Below are 13,662 nucleotides of genomic sequence, written 5' to 3' on the forward strand. Positions count from 1 at the left end.
GCTATAGGGTTATGTTATGGCATTGTTGCCAGTTTGCAATCCCTCAAGTTGCATTTTGTCACGCAGCACAAGAAGAATGATTCCAGTAGCTATGCTTGCAGGAAAGAGCTTCTTGCTCTGGCACATTCAAAGACAATTCTGCAAGCCAGCTCTGTTTTCTAGAGTTTTTAAGCTTTAAGTTTTCTTTGGCTGGACTTTATGGATGTGCTTCATCTGAATAGGACCAGAGGGGAAAGTAAAGTGCCACATAAACTCAAAGTGATGGATCTATTTCTAGAGCCTTGTAATATAGAAAGAATACCATTAGATTAAAAAGAACAAACAGTTTTTCTTCTTGTGTTCAATATCAGTCATTCCTCCTTTTATTCTGAGGTATCTGACTTTTGCTTAAAGAAAACGCTGCCACACAGGTCAACCTTCTTTCTTGGTAGAGATCGGGGAAGATGGTGTTTTCTAAGTCCTTCAGCTTCATATTTCATGTTCTTTTCAAGTCTCTTAAATTGTATACGTTTTTAAAATTAGTTTCCCTGAAAGATGTTTATTTTTTTGGTTAAAAAGCCCAAACAAACAAAAAATCCTAGACAAAACAAACATCAAAGTCTTAAGCAGTGAAACTTCAGGAATGGTTGAAATGAAAACTCGAATTTCCCATCCATCACAGCAGCCTGGTTACACGCAGTAAAAGCTGCTATTTCAAATGCTGCTGCTTTACAGCTCAAGAGCACCTTTCATTACAAAGTGCTTTTTAAAGATGTTGTACCCTGAGATTACTGGTGCCTTAGAGACGGTTTATACTAACCAGTAGTCAGGGAGAACTACAGCTTTTAGCCTTGATTACTTTGAAACCAACCTCCCTTTTGTGCTCTCAAAAAGCTCTGGGCACAAGCAGTGACGTGTTGGATACTTCACTACTTGGACTGTCGGCCACACAAGCTGCCCTTGGATATCTCGCTGCCAGCAATTGGCAGTATCCATAAAACAAAGACCTTGCAGTTGTTTGCAGGCAATGCAGTGTGAGTGCAGGCTCGTTTTCTGGCATGATAAAGTCCTGGGTACCCCCAAGCTCCACCTTCTCTTTTGTAGCTCACCATCAGCGGCTCCTCAGTGGTAAAGCACCCGCTATTCAATTCCTCTTAATGAGCACAGAAGTCAGTTGCCCTGCTGAGACTTGAGCCAAGGGTTCCTGGGTATGTCACTGTGCTGGGTTTGTGTGAAGGGCTTCTGGTGGCAGGAGAGGGGGTTTGCTCACTGTTAATTCCCTGTTTTCGGAACTGGGTTCTGGCCACCAGATCGGGCCCCCATCCCCCTCGGGCCGGGGCTGAGTCAATCGGCGCCTCTGTGAATGGCCCTATTTAAGTCGGGACAAAGGAACCGGAAAAGGTGCTTTGCCCGGGGAGGGGGGAGGAGGGCGGAGGGCGCTGCCCCCGCTCCCCGGCTCCCGGCCGGGCGTCCGCGCCGGGCCGGTGCCACCCGCTGAGGATGGCGGCAGCGGAGTCGCCGGGGGAACTCGGGGAGAGCCCCGCTCCCGGGGTGCCCGCTGGGCTGAGTTCACCGGGAGAGGGCTGAGATCTGGGAGAAACGGCCACACCGACACCAGGTCAGTGAGGATGGAACGGGACGAGGTGTGCTGGAGCTGAGTTTCCCTTGCCGGCGGTGGCGAGAGGCAGGCAGCCCGCCTGCAGCCAGGACAGACTTAGTGGGGCAGAGACCCACTCGCGGCCCTTGGAGAAGCCCACGTCGGGGAGGAGATGCTGAGCCTGGGAGAGGTCGTGGAGAACGGAATGCACGACAAAGCAGAGGCGCATCTAAAATCCGTAAGACGACCCACGCCGGAGCGAGTGGCAATTCCCTAAGAATCTGTGACTGTGGTAAAGGCTGCGCTGGAGCAATCCAATGGGGAAGGATTGCATCCTGCAGGCAGGACTCAACGCTGGAGAAGTCTGGATTTTCTTTGTGAGTAGGGGATCCAGTGGAGAAAGGGAAAAGGGTGTAAGGAATCCTCCTCTTTTATAAGAAAAGGAGCAGCAGTAACAACATGGGATGAACTTACCTGAAACTCCCCCATTCCCTGTCCCCCTGCACTGCTGGGGGAGGAGGTAGAGCCAGGAAGAAAAGGAAAGGGGGGTGGGGGGGTGGGGAAGGTATTTTTTTTAAGATCTGGCTCTGCTTTCTCTTTATTGTCTCAAGTAACTGTTAATAAATTGGATTGTTTTGTTCCCAAGCCAAGTCTGTTTTGCCCGGGACCATGGGTTGGTGGGTGCTCCTTCTGTGCTTATCTTGACCCTCAGTCCTTTTATTACTTTTTCTCTCCTCTCCGCTTCACTGGGGAAAGAATGAGCGAGTGGCTGCTTGGAGTTTAGTGCTGGAGCGGCCCAAACCATGCCAGTCACCAAGCAGCGCCCTTTGGCTTCATCATGCAGCAAGCAGAGTTTTACCAGATACACGGATTGTGTCCCTCTCCTTGCCTTCGCTCTGGGTGTACACAGCATTCAGAAAAGAGCAGAACGGGGCTGGGTCTCTCCCCCTTGCACTGAGCACCTACCTCACCATGAGCACAAAGTGCATGTCAGTCCCTGGGGTCTCCAGAGCTAAAGCTGCTGGGTGTGGTGAACTGATAAGCTAAGAATAAATTGGCACCTAAGGAGTGAGTCAACAGACCACTGGGCTTTTTCTCACTAGTAACTGGCTGGGGAAAGGAGAGGGATTTAACCCCACTCATTGATTTTTAATTGTGTATGAGATGTTTTGTAGGGCTGTGCTGATGCTTGTTAGCCTTGATGAGTATCCTCACTGCTCCCCTTAATCAATCAAGGATAGCATCAAGCCCCTTCCTCAGTCCCCCTACATGTGTCCCTGGGGTGGGAGAGCTGGATTCTCACACTGTCAGCCTGAAACTGCCTGGGTGATGAATCTGTTAAGAATCCTGTCTGATTGTGGTCCTTCCAGCCCCTTCATCTTGATGTGAATGACAAGCCGTCACAGCCTGCCTCAGCCTTATTGGTGACATCCAACCCTAGAGAGGGAGTTGACAGGAATGGGAAGTCTTCTGAAGTATGGCTTCTGCCTGAGGAAGCAGTGCCAGCTCTGCCCCGTGCTGTAAGAAATGCCTGGGCATTTGTTTGGCAAGGATTTAAGTGTATTTTGCGTGCCTTGTTCTTCTTTGTTACTCCTTTGAAGTTAATTTAATTTAGAGCTGTAAAGAATAGGTTGAATTTTTAGGATACAGCTGTCTCCCCTTCTGTACTTGTGGTACACAAGAGAAAGTAGGATACTTGTAAGCGGATACCTGGAGGATAACCCTGAAGTGACTCTTCTTTCTGGGAGGCAGAGATGAAAGAGGCTGGAAAGCTACACCTTGTCACTGATTTCAACCTAACAGGCTCCAGGGCAGGTAGAGATGTTTGGAAAATGCTACAGTGAAGGCTTTGAGCTGAACCTGGGAACTGAGATATCCTTGTTGTGTTAGCAATGGGAGCAAGAGAGGACCTCACACCGGGTCTTCTGCATCATAACCATAACTTCTCTACAAGGAGCAGCATGTCTTCTGGACAACATAGTGACTTCAGCTCACCAAAGAGCAAAATAGGAAAAAATTCACTCCTGGATCTGTTGTAGGGTTAAAAAGCAGGGAATAATCACTCCTTTTGCTGTTAAGTCTTGTTGGCTATTAGCATTGACTTTTGGCACCTGTGTACACTTTTTTTCCTCACAACTCTGCTCTTAGTAGCTGTTTAAATCTTTAGAGATGGAAAGGAAATACTGTTCAGTATGCATTTAATTTCTGTACATTTTTGTTTACTCACTAATTCTATGCAGCAAAAATGAATTGCATCACAGAGACTAGGTTCCATAGAAGATGTATATTTGTATTAAAAGCAGTGTGTGCTTTTCCAGGGGAAAAATAAAAAGGCTAGTCACTGGAACTGAAGTAACCATTAGAAAAGGAGCATGTGATTTTTATTTTTTTTTATTTCCTTTCCTTCATCATCACACCAAAAGCACATCTGTACACAGCAGCTGGATCTCCAAACTCCACCTGTTGGCAGTGTGTGGGACATCACAGACTGTGAGCATGTTTTGCCTTTAGCATAAGTCTTAATGCCTAGCTAACAAGCCGGAATCAAAGTGGACATGATGATGGGTGTTTTTGCATAAGTCCTAGACCAACAGTGCTGTGAAAATGCCAGGAGCGTCAGCAGCTTTTGCCCACCCGTATTTTCAAGACTTGTGAAGCTGCTGGTTTTAAGCCTTTAAAACAAAACAAATCACTGTGCAAGTACCTGCATATTTAGGATCTGTATTTCTGGGCCACAAGGGAAATGACTATTCAAGGCATCTGTCTTGGATGAGATCTGCCTTCTGGTAGGATTTATAATGGACCGATTGCCGTGTGGCCTACGTGTTGTTTCTAAATGTCTCTGAGTTGTCAAATGTGAAATTGTCTTTTGAGTGAGTTGCTCTGTGACTGTATAAACTCCAGTAGCTAAGTATGAGTCCCAGGGGTTGGAGGCAAAATGCAACCAGACGATATGTACACTCAAGGACGCTTAATTTCCCCCAGAGACAGGAGCTATGGAAGCTTAGGGGCTTTAAGCCTGTAAGCTGTGATACCTTGAGCCCCCAGTCTGGGTTCCCATTGTGCTAGAAGCTGTACAAATATATATTGCATGGTCCCTGCCCCATGCTGCTTGCAATATAAATAAACATGATGGCAACAAGTGAGCATACCATGAAATAGCAGGATGAAGGGCAAAAGGAGGGAGCATGGGCTGAAGCAATGCAGGTTGCCAGACAGGGACAGAACCTTTTCTTATGTTTCTATAAAAATAGCACTTTACATCTTTATTATCCAGGTGATTGCCTTTAGGAATTAGATAAAGCATCAAGTTGAAGAGGTATTTAATGAAGCACCAAGTCGTTAGCTTTCATTCAATAACATGAGGATGTGTTTCATGCTTTAAGCATGTCAAAGGTACCACCTCACAGGAGAAGGAAGTCTGGTTAAATTACTTGGGGGCTAATTTGCAGAGCCCTTTTGGATAATTTCTTTGTTCAGTCTTTGGCCTCTCTGCTTGTTTCCTGTCCATAGTTCTAAGCTAGTCCTGAACAGGTGGGCATCAACATCAATGTGTCCTATGAGACTTAAAATCCTTTCATGTAGTCCACCATGCATCTCTTCTGTAGTGAGGTTTTTTGTTTTCAGGAATCTTGTTTGTGGGTTTTTTGGATGTGTTGTGGTTTTTTTTGTTGTTGTTGTTTTTTAATACTAGGGTGGAACAAATAAATTATCTATTCAAGAGAAGGAAACAGAGGCACAATGTTGTCTGTCATACTGCCCAGAACTACAACATACAAGCTGAGATCAGAGCAGCAAAGAAAAACTAAGAGATCCTGGCTTTGTCTCCTCTGTCTGCAGTGATTTCCAGCTAACAGTGTCCTGGTAGCTCAGATCTGAAAGGATGACCTAGGCATAAGACTTCTTTGTCTATGGTTTTTAGTAGCCTGGTTTTACTGGCTAATCCAATTGTGCTTTGGCTTGGGAAGTGGAGTTTTCCTTTGTTGTTGCTCCTGGTTCCTAAGCACAGGATCTGGAAGCTGCATTTGTCTATCTGCCTGCTAGTTGTACTCCTGCCCTGATATCCAAGCTGCTGACTTGGAAACACTTCAAAGATTTGCATTCTTCAGAGTAGCTGTCTCGACTGCTACTACAGGGAGTTTTTAATGTTTTCTGATTATGGAGCAGCATTTATTATTATGCCTTTTAAGATAGGGCAGCTTTATTCATACATCCCTCTTTTTTGAAATATATAAATGAGTCTCCTTTGAGACACTCTGAGATTGACAAAACAGCTAAGATTTTACTAACGTATTACCACAAAGAACAGAGAATCAGAGGAAGGCATCTGGACAGATTTGGCAGGTTTTTTAATGATTTCTTTTCACCCCCCTGTTCCTTCTTGAGACAAATTCAAAGTTCTACACTGGGCACACTATCAAATTCTCTCGTCTAGCATATGGCTCATCAAGTCATCTTTCTTGTGCACTTAAACCTTTTCTCCTGTTCCCATCTTTCCCCCACTGTCCCTGCTCTCGTGCACAATTTATTATCTCCTTTTTCTCTGCCTTCCTGTCCCAGGCTTACTCACCTCATATCTTCCGATGCTAGAAAAGATGTGGTTGATCTGCCATATGATATGAAGAGGTGCTGATGCTATCACAAACACTGTTTGCCTGGCTTGTTGTAAGCCTATGGATGCATCCATCAGCTTGCTGCTGTTTTTGGTGAAAGTCCGTTCTGCATTCTCTTCTGTGACTTCTTATTTGTTTCCCATAGGGTGTTTTGTATGTTTGAATTTGCTCAGCATCAGAGAGGTAATATTCTGGGGATACTTTCTGACAGCTGACTTAGTGTAAATTAAAATGCTGATTTAAAGTCCATACATTAAAAAAAAAAAAAATGCAGATAAGTAACTCTTTACGCAGTGTAGGTGTTAACTCCTTTCCCAGGATGATTGTGGATGCTAAGAGTTTGCATCTGTTCTAAAGTGTCTGGGCAAATACATGGAAGCAAAATCAACTAAGAGTTAAAAAGCCTCCCAAAGGCACAGTTGCTACTTATGAAATCTCTGGACTGTAAATTGCTGGAGTCTGAGTCTGTTCTGGAAGTTCTAGCACTGTGTTTTTGCTGTGGACTTAAATGCTTCCCTTGGCCACAGGATACTAGGCTATTTGGACTTTGAGCTTAAGCTCGTGCAGCTGCTCTTTTCTGGCCTGGCTAATTAACTTTGTGCTTAGAATACCTGTTTAAAACATGAAGATATAGGACTTCAGTCATTCCTGGGTCACTTTTTTCAGGCCCTTTCTTCATTGGCAACTGAGCCTAACAATCCCATTATAAGCGATTCAGGCTTCTTTCTCAAAGTCGTTAGGTTGTCTGTCCCATTGCTGCCAAGAGGATGTTTCAGAGCTTCGTTTTGCAGTGCTTAAAAACTATCCTTTAATTTCCAATTGAAATTTATTCATGGCAATTTTATATCCATTTGTCTTTGTGCCAACTTTGTTCTTTAGCTTAAGAAGCTCTGCCTTCCTCTGTGTTTACTTCTCCCCCACCCAGGGTGTCTGTGGAGAGCAAGTAAGTCACCTCTTGACCATGGTTTTGCTAAGGTGACAAAACTGCGATCTTAAAGACTCTTATGAGATACATCTCCCTTAACATAATGATTTATTTAGCACTGTTCTGGGCGATTCCTTCTGAGTACTGCACGCTGCTATTCAGGTGAAGTCTTGTATGAAAATATTCATGTTTTCCCTTCTCCACTGGCAGTGGGTTTCCTGAGACCTGATCTGTCCTTTTCATGACTCTGCTGGGTCGTGCTTGTCTTCATCCTCTAATGGGCTCGTATATCTAGGGTGTCCTTTTACTCATTTCCAAATTATGAGCCCCTGCTCATAACAGCAATTCTTATTAAACCCTAAATGTGTAACCTTGCACTTTGACTATTACATTTCATCACATTTCTATTGCTTCAGAATTCAAGAACACCCTGTTACTCCTGAAAGATATTCCAAACTCCCTGCTGTTGGCAGCAACAGCTCCTGACTTCTCACGGTCAGCAGATTTTGTTAGTATACTCTGACTTTTTGTGCCAAGGTCATTAATGAAAAGATAAAATAAGATCAGTCTCAAAACATCCTTGAGGACTTCCACACATAACTTCCCTCCAGACTAATAATTCCTCTTTCAGCATAACTCCTGTCATTGCCTCTTTAACCAGTTCTTTACCCATGTTGCAATTTTTACACTAATCCCCATGCTCTCCAGCTTGGCTGATAATTTCCAGTGTGGCAACATATCAAATGCTTTATTGAAGTAGAGATAAATTAGATCTACCACATTTCCCTTGTCTAGAAAAATCAGTTATTTTATCGAAGAAAGATACCAAGTTAGGCTTGCTTGATCCATTCTTTGTAAGTCTCTTTTATCCCTTAAACCTGTTATATCTGTTTTGCAGTTTACCTTCATGCTTTATTTTTTTTCTTTCAAAATTTGTTCTAAAGCAGTGCATATTATTGAGGTCAGTCTTCTGGGTCTGCACTTACTTATGACTATCTAGAGTACATGCTGTAGGACGTACAGAACATTGCATATTGCCTGTGCCAAAAGCCTTGTGATGAATTGCAGTACTTGAAGATGAAATGTACTAGTTTGGTTCCACTTTATTTTATTGCAGTATTATGTACAGGCATGGACTGAGCTGAGGATGCGTCTAGGCTGTTAGCCTGGGATGTGGGAAATCCAGCTAGCTATAGCTGCAGGTCTGTAATGTTGCTTCGGAAGTAGGTGGTGATTGTGAAAACTTTTGATTCTGCTAAGTGGTGGTGATGAGGTCTGGGTGATACCACCTTTAATTTTTTTTTTTTTTAAGAACATATTGGAAGTTTTCCTTCCTATAGTGCTACCTGGGTTGATTTACTTATATCTTTGTGATAGTCTTGGGTTTCTCAGCTTTACAAGCAAAGCAGTTGGAAACCTGTTCTACCAGGTCACGTCAAAAGCACAAATAACTCTTATCCTTTACTCAGAGCAGATCAGCTCCTTCCAAGTCTGGAAAAGAGAAATGACCAGAGATGGTTAAGGCTGTTGAAGGATCGGCTATGGTATGACCAGGAAGAGTTTGTCTTCTGGGGAAAATAGAAGATTACGCTATCTGAGAACATGATTTGGGAGGTCTGAGGATGAATAAAGCTCTATGTATAGTTGCTTTACAGACCCCAAAAAAGAATTGGAGAATCCAGGTTTGCTGATTGATTGGTTGATGAGAGGTTTGCTGGCAGTGTTGACATTATGACAGTGGCGTAGCTCTACTGAAACTCTTTGCTGTGCTCATAAGCACCCCAAAATAAACCAGATGCCTACAGGAAATCCTCAGATCTCTTCTGCTTGGAGCCAGAAACACTCTGGTCCTTCCTTTGTTGCTCTACTGTTCTGGCGTGTGATTGAGACATCACCTTAAGCCTGCAAATGTAGGTACGTAATGTGGTCTCCTGTACAAGACACATACTTGAGTGTGAGCTTTGGGAGATGCTCTGGATGGAATTTTAACTTGCTTAGAGCTGTTTACTTTGTCCCAAACTATAAACTCAGGGAAAGACTGAGTGATCAGTGGCTGTAGCATATCCCTTTTTCTGAGCATGCCAAATAGCCGGTGGAGGACAGTATTCCTCCTACCAGATGAATGGTTGCTGTTTAGGTGGAGTTAAAGAAGCAATGAGAGCATGACTGTGCTTCCACTGGTGAGATTTTTAGCTGCTGATTTCTAGTTCTATCTGTATTTGTGTGTGTTTCTTTTGCAGTTTGTTTATAATGATGTTGTTGGACTCTGACAGGTTCATTATGAAAGAATGACATTAAATAGGGATGTTGACCCAACATCAGCAAGAACTAGCTCTCAAATCTTTTGGTCTCAGCTGCTGTTAGGACACAAAATGAACAGCAGCTTGATGACAAAAAAAAATGTTTATTTCTTGCTGCAAGATGATAATTGGCTCAGTATGGAAGTTAATACGATTTTATTTGGGGATTGCTTTGTAAAGAGATTACATTTAAAGGAATCCTTGGGCATGGAGGCTTTTGTAGCTGTATTTATTTAATCAGTTGTGGACACTTGAAACTTCACAGCAGTAAGCCAGGTTAGAACATGGATCTTCTTGCTTCAGCAGAACACTACTGGAAAAGAACATCTTCTGTAGGGCTAGTGGGATGGAGATTATACTATGTGAGGAAGAAACTTGCCTCCATATGGTGGGGAGCAAGGATGTCCCAATTCAGCTTTTCAAGCTGCAAATATTAGTGACCAGCTCCCATTCAAACTGGTGCTACGATGACTCAGGCAGGCTGAGTTACCCAACTGCACATTGAAATGACACAGAAGGTCAACGAATCTCTGTCTCCCTCCCCTCTACCTACTTAATCTTTAAGCTCTGCGGGGCAAGCAGTCTTATGACAGAACTTCGGCATCTTTCTTGCAAGTCCTGACCTGAGTGGGGACCTTTGCATGCAACCACAATGCAATACATTGTCATAATTATAAGACATTAAATTTTCTTCTTGGTTGAAGCTGTTGGGAGGGAGGACAGAGGTGGAGCTTGTTTTGGAAAAATAGAGAAGGGAGGAGAATTTGGCTGGAAATACTGACATGGATGTCTCAGCTTGATGTAGAAGTTATCATCTACTGATGTAGATAAAGACTAGTGTCTGGAGTGGGTATTTGCTGAGTCTGATACAAAGGAATAGCTCTAGGGCAGCAATTTAAAGACGTGCTTCATTACTTTGGGTATGTGGGTATTGCTTTAAATTTAATGGTCACTACAAATCAGTGTAACAGTAAAGCTAGAGGGCTAATGGTCTTTTAGAATAACTGAGTCAGCTGCAGAGACTGGATCCTCTGCTGATGTAAAACATTGCAGTTCTGTCAAAGTCCATTGTAAGCTGTCAATTTACACCAGCTGGGAGGCCTGGCCCAGAAGACTGAAGATGAAGGTTACAAAAATTATCAAAGAAATTGACATTATTTCTCCATCTCTTCTTTCCCCAGGGCAGCCATTGAGGCTCTGGCAGCTTTGCTGAAATCAAGTAAGCTCTTTTCTTTCTTCATATTCTTTCTGGCTTTCCTTGCTGTGCTGTGCTGCTGGACAGAATGATTTGGCTGAACCTCATTCTCCCTTGATAGCCCTTCTTCCCTCAGTTCCAAAGAGCACTGCTTAGAAGAGAGGCAGTAATGCAGTAGCTTGCTGTATGCCTAGCTGTGATCCTTGGAGCCCCACAGTTCTCTGGACACACAGCTCTATGGGAGATGATGCTCAAGGTCCCAGGGAGCAAGCTGGTGAGGGAACTGGACTAGACCCTTATTTTGAGTATTTAGGGAACAGTGGTTGCCCAGGGTACAGTGGAAGAAGTGGGGAACCTCTGCAGCCAGTGACAAATGCTGTATTGCTCTGTTCCAGCATCACTGAAGAGCGGGGCCAGGACCCATCTGTCCTGTGGTGCTGTTGTACTATGTGCTTACCTGCTAACAATGATGCTGTTGGCAAAGGCTTGGGAAACTTCTGTAGGCCAAGAGAGATGACCTTATTCTCCTTTGCGAGCTTGTCAGTTCTGATACTGTGCAGACAGGGCTGAGACCTAGTGATTGCCGGAGTACAGCCCTGCTACAGCAGGCTGTGCTCAACATCTGCACCAGCTGGCTGGGGGTGTTGAAGACCTTAACATGGGGTCTCAGTCACACACTGTTGGCGTGGCTGTTCCAGAAATCAATGTGAAACCCTTTTTGCCTTTATCTTATCCAAAAACACAGCATTTTATTACCAGGATTTAATAAAGCTTTGATTAAGAAAGAGCACTCTACTGTTGCAGATGATCTGCTCTACAATGAATCACAATGGCGTATTGTCCTTCTCTCTCTTTCTCCCCTGTCTCCTCCCTTGTCTTCCCCTCCCCTTCTCCTTTTCATAGTATTAGGAATAAATGCAATGTGTGAAAAATTGTAGCCCTGGAAGCAGTGCTTAAATGAGCACACTGCAATGGGATAGTGTCTGAGTTGCATCAGCTCAAGTGATGAATTCTGAAATAATGCCTCAACGTTAACCTTGCTGCCTAGATTTAAAGGTCATGTTATTGCAACAAGGAAAGACCTTCTAGTTTGGGCACTAAATCTTAATAAGGGGGTTATGGGGCTGTGCCACAGCTGCCTGCAGTGCAAAAGCAAAATTAGACTTTAGAGTAGACAGAAATTTAAAGAGAAGGCTGGAAAAGTGGAGCAAAAGCTGAAAGCTCATCAGGTAGCTTAAGCTTTTTTCCTGCACTCCTGTTTTATGCTAAGTACAAGGAGGAAGCAAAATTCTAATGTCTCAAGATATTTGTAGGATAAGTTTTCTACTTAGAGGCTTGTTTTGGATCTAGAGATGAGAACAGTATGTAGAAGTGGAGGACTAATTACTAAGGGAAACTGTGAAATGTAACCTCCTGGGGAGATGTAAACACATGTTGTAAAAGTAGGAGGGGACACTGAGGTTGATCTAGGGAATCTAAAAGGATTGGATTCAGCTCCAAATTCTCCCAGCCCTTTTTCTGCTGGAGTGAGGCATGTTTTTAAAGCCATTTACTCTTAGAAATTTTCTGTGTGACTCTTCTCAACAAACTTAAGTTGTGAAGGCATCTTGGTTGGTTCTTCCTTTCACACTTTCTGTACTTTAGGAAGTGCATAGAGGGTTTCCAGTACTGGAAGGCCACGCTGATCATTCTGTTTGTTTTTCAGGTGCTTTCACAGAAGGCACAAAAAAAAACAACTCCAATGAGAATTTAGTCTATTGAGCAAAGCAGTCCACACACTGTCACTCTGGTTGATCGCTGTGATGTACAGATTAGGGTTCTCATGTTCATTTGTGCTGTTGACCATTGCAAACAAAGACATTGTTTGGGATAGACATGTCTGTTTTTTTTGAGATGCCATTCCCATTTTGCTGTTGTGTCCTTTTCTCCTTTATCATTCACAATCGAACAACGCTGTTCCAGCAACACCAGCTACTTCTTACATGTAGAAGTGATTTTAGGAAAATACATGGTCTACTTTCAGCTGATATTCTTTTAAGGCACTGGAACTGGGACTTTGGAAATGGTGTCAATATTCTGCAACCAAATAGAGTACCGCAGCCCACAATTCAGCTTGAACTGTATTTTCTGATGTTTTCTGCAGTCTGATGCAGAGTGGTCAAGAATGTCTTTTGGTTTTCTCCTTTTCCTGTGGCTCAGGACACAAGAAGCTCCAGGCTTCTGGAGTAGACTGCTCTGGTAGCTGCATACAAATGAGCAGGCTGTGCCCTTTGGGAGGTGTGAGTTTGGAGATGTGAAAAACAACTCTGGTTCTTCCAGAGATAAATTCACCATGGTTGAAAAAGAGCTGAATTATTTTTCGTGATTGCATCAGGGTAGGTTTGTTTGTCACAGTTAAGTTATTTATGCCCATGACCTTAGTGCTCTTGAATGGTGCAAGGGTTCTTAGTTAAAAATCAAATCTGGTGAATGCTATAGCACTTGAAAATTGATTATGGAAACAAGAGGTAAAACTGTATGTGGCTTTTAGCATGTTTTAAATGGGATGCAAGCCAAATGGGAGGCAAGGATCCCAGAATGTGCTACAGTACTGAATTTCAGGACTGGTTATTGTGAGCTTTGTTGGAGACTTGCAGTCACCCACTTGCTGGGAAATGATGGTGAGATTCAGTTTTGCTGGAGGTGAAGGCTACAAAACAGACAGGACAAGAACAGGCCTGTTCTTGAGGGTGTCCATGTAAGGCTATCATATCTTTAAGTGCTTCAGCCCAAAATGATCACTAGGGTTATGGTTATACACAGAGTTGTGCTAGAAGGAAAGCATCCCTCCTGGAGCTTTTGGCAGTGAGCTGCAATGGGAAAACACACAGTAGTTTTAAAAGGAGCAGGCAGATGGCAGTGTGTCTCCCTGATAGATTTGGAAACATCCATCTTCAGATCCTCAGGCTTACTTAAGCTCTACTTGAGAATTTGTCCACCTGCAGAGCCAGGGGTTGGCTAGAAACTTTTTGACCACTGTCTCTTTCCTAACCAAAGCTGAGGCTAAACGCCCA

General features: G+C 43.6%; 1 protein-coding gene across 1 annotated transcript in view; it reads left to right on the top strand.

Annotated features, from left to right (window-relative positions):
• Positions 1 to 13,662, top strand: part of AGBL1 (AGBL carboxypeptidase 1) — a 275,673-nt gene that overhangs the window by 20,518 nt on the left and 241,493 nt on the right. Inside the window, exon 6 of the mRNA XM_086620561.1 lies at positions 10,596 to 10,633. Coding sequence (XP_086476687.1) covers positions 10,596 to 10,633 — 38 coding nt within the window. The remainder of the gene's footprint in view (positions 1 to 10,595; positions 10,634 to 13,662) is intronic.

The sequence above is a fragment of the Tauraco erythrolophus genome, chromosome 14 (assembly GCF_009769465.1).
Source record: "Tauraco erythrolophus isolate bTauEry1 chromosome 14, bTauEry1.pri, whole genome shotgun sequence".
In the NCBI taxonomy this organism is placed as follows: domain Eukaryota; kingdom Metazoa; phylum Chordata; class Aves; order Musophagiformes; family Musophagidae; genus Tauraco; species Tauraco erythrolophus.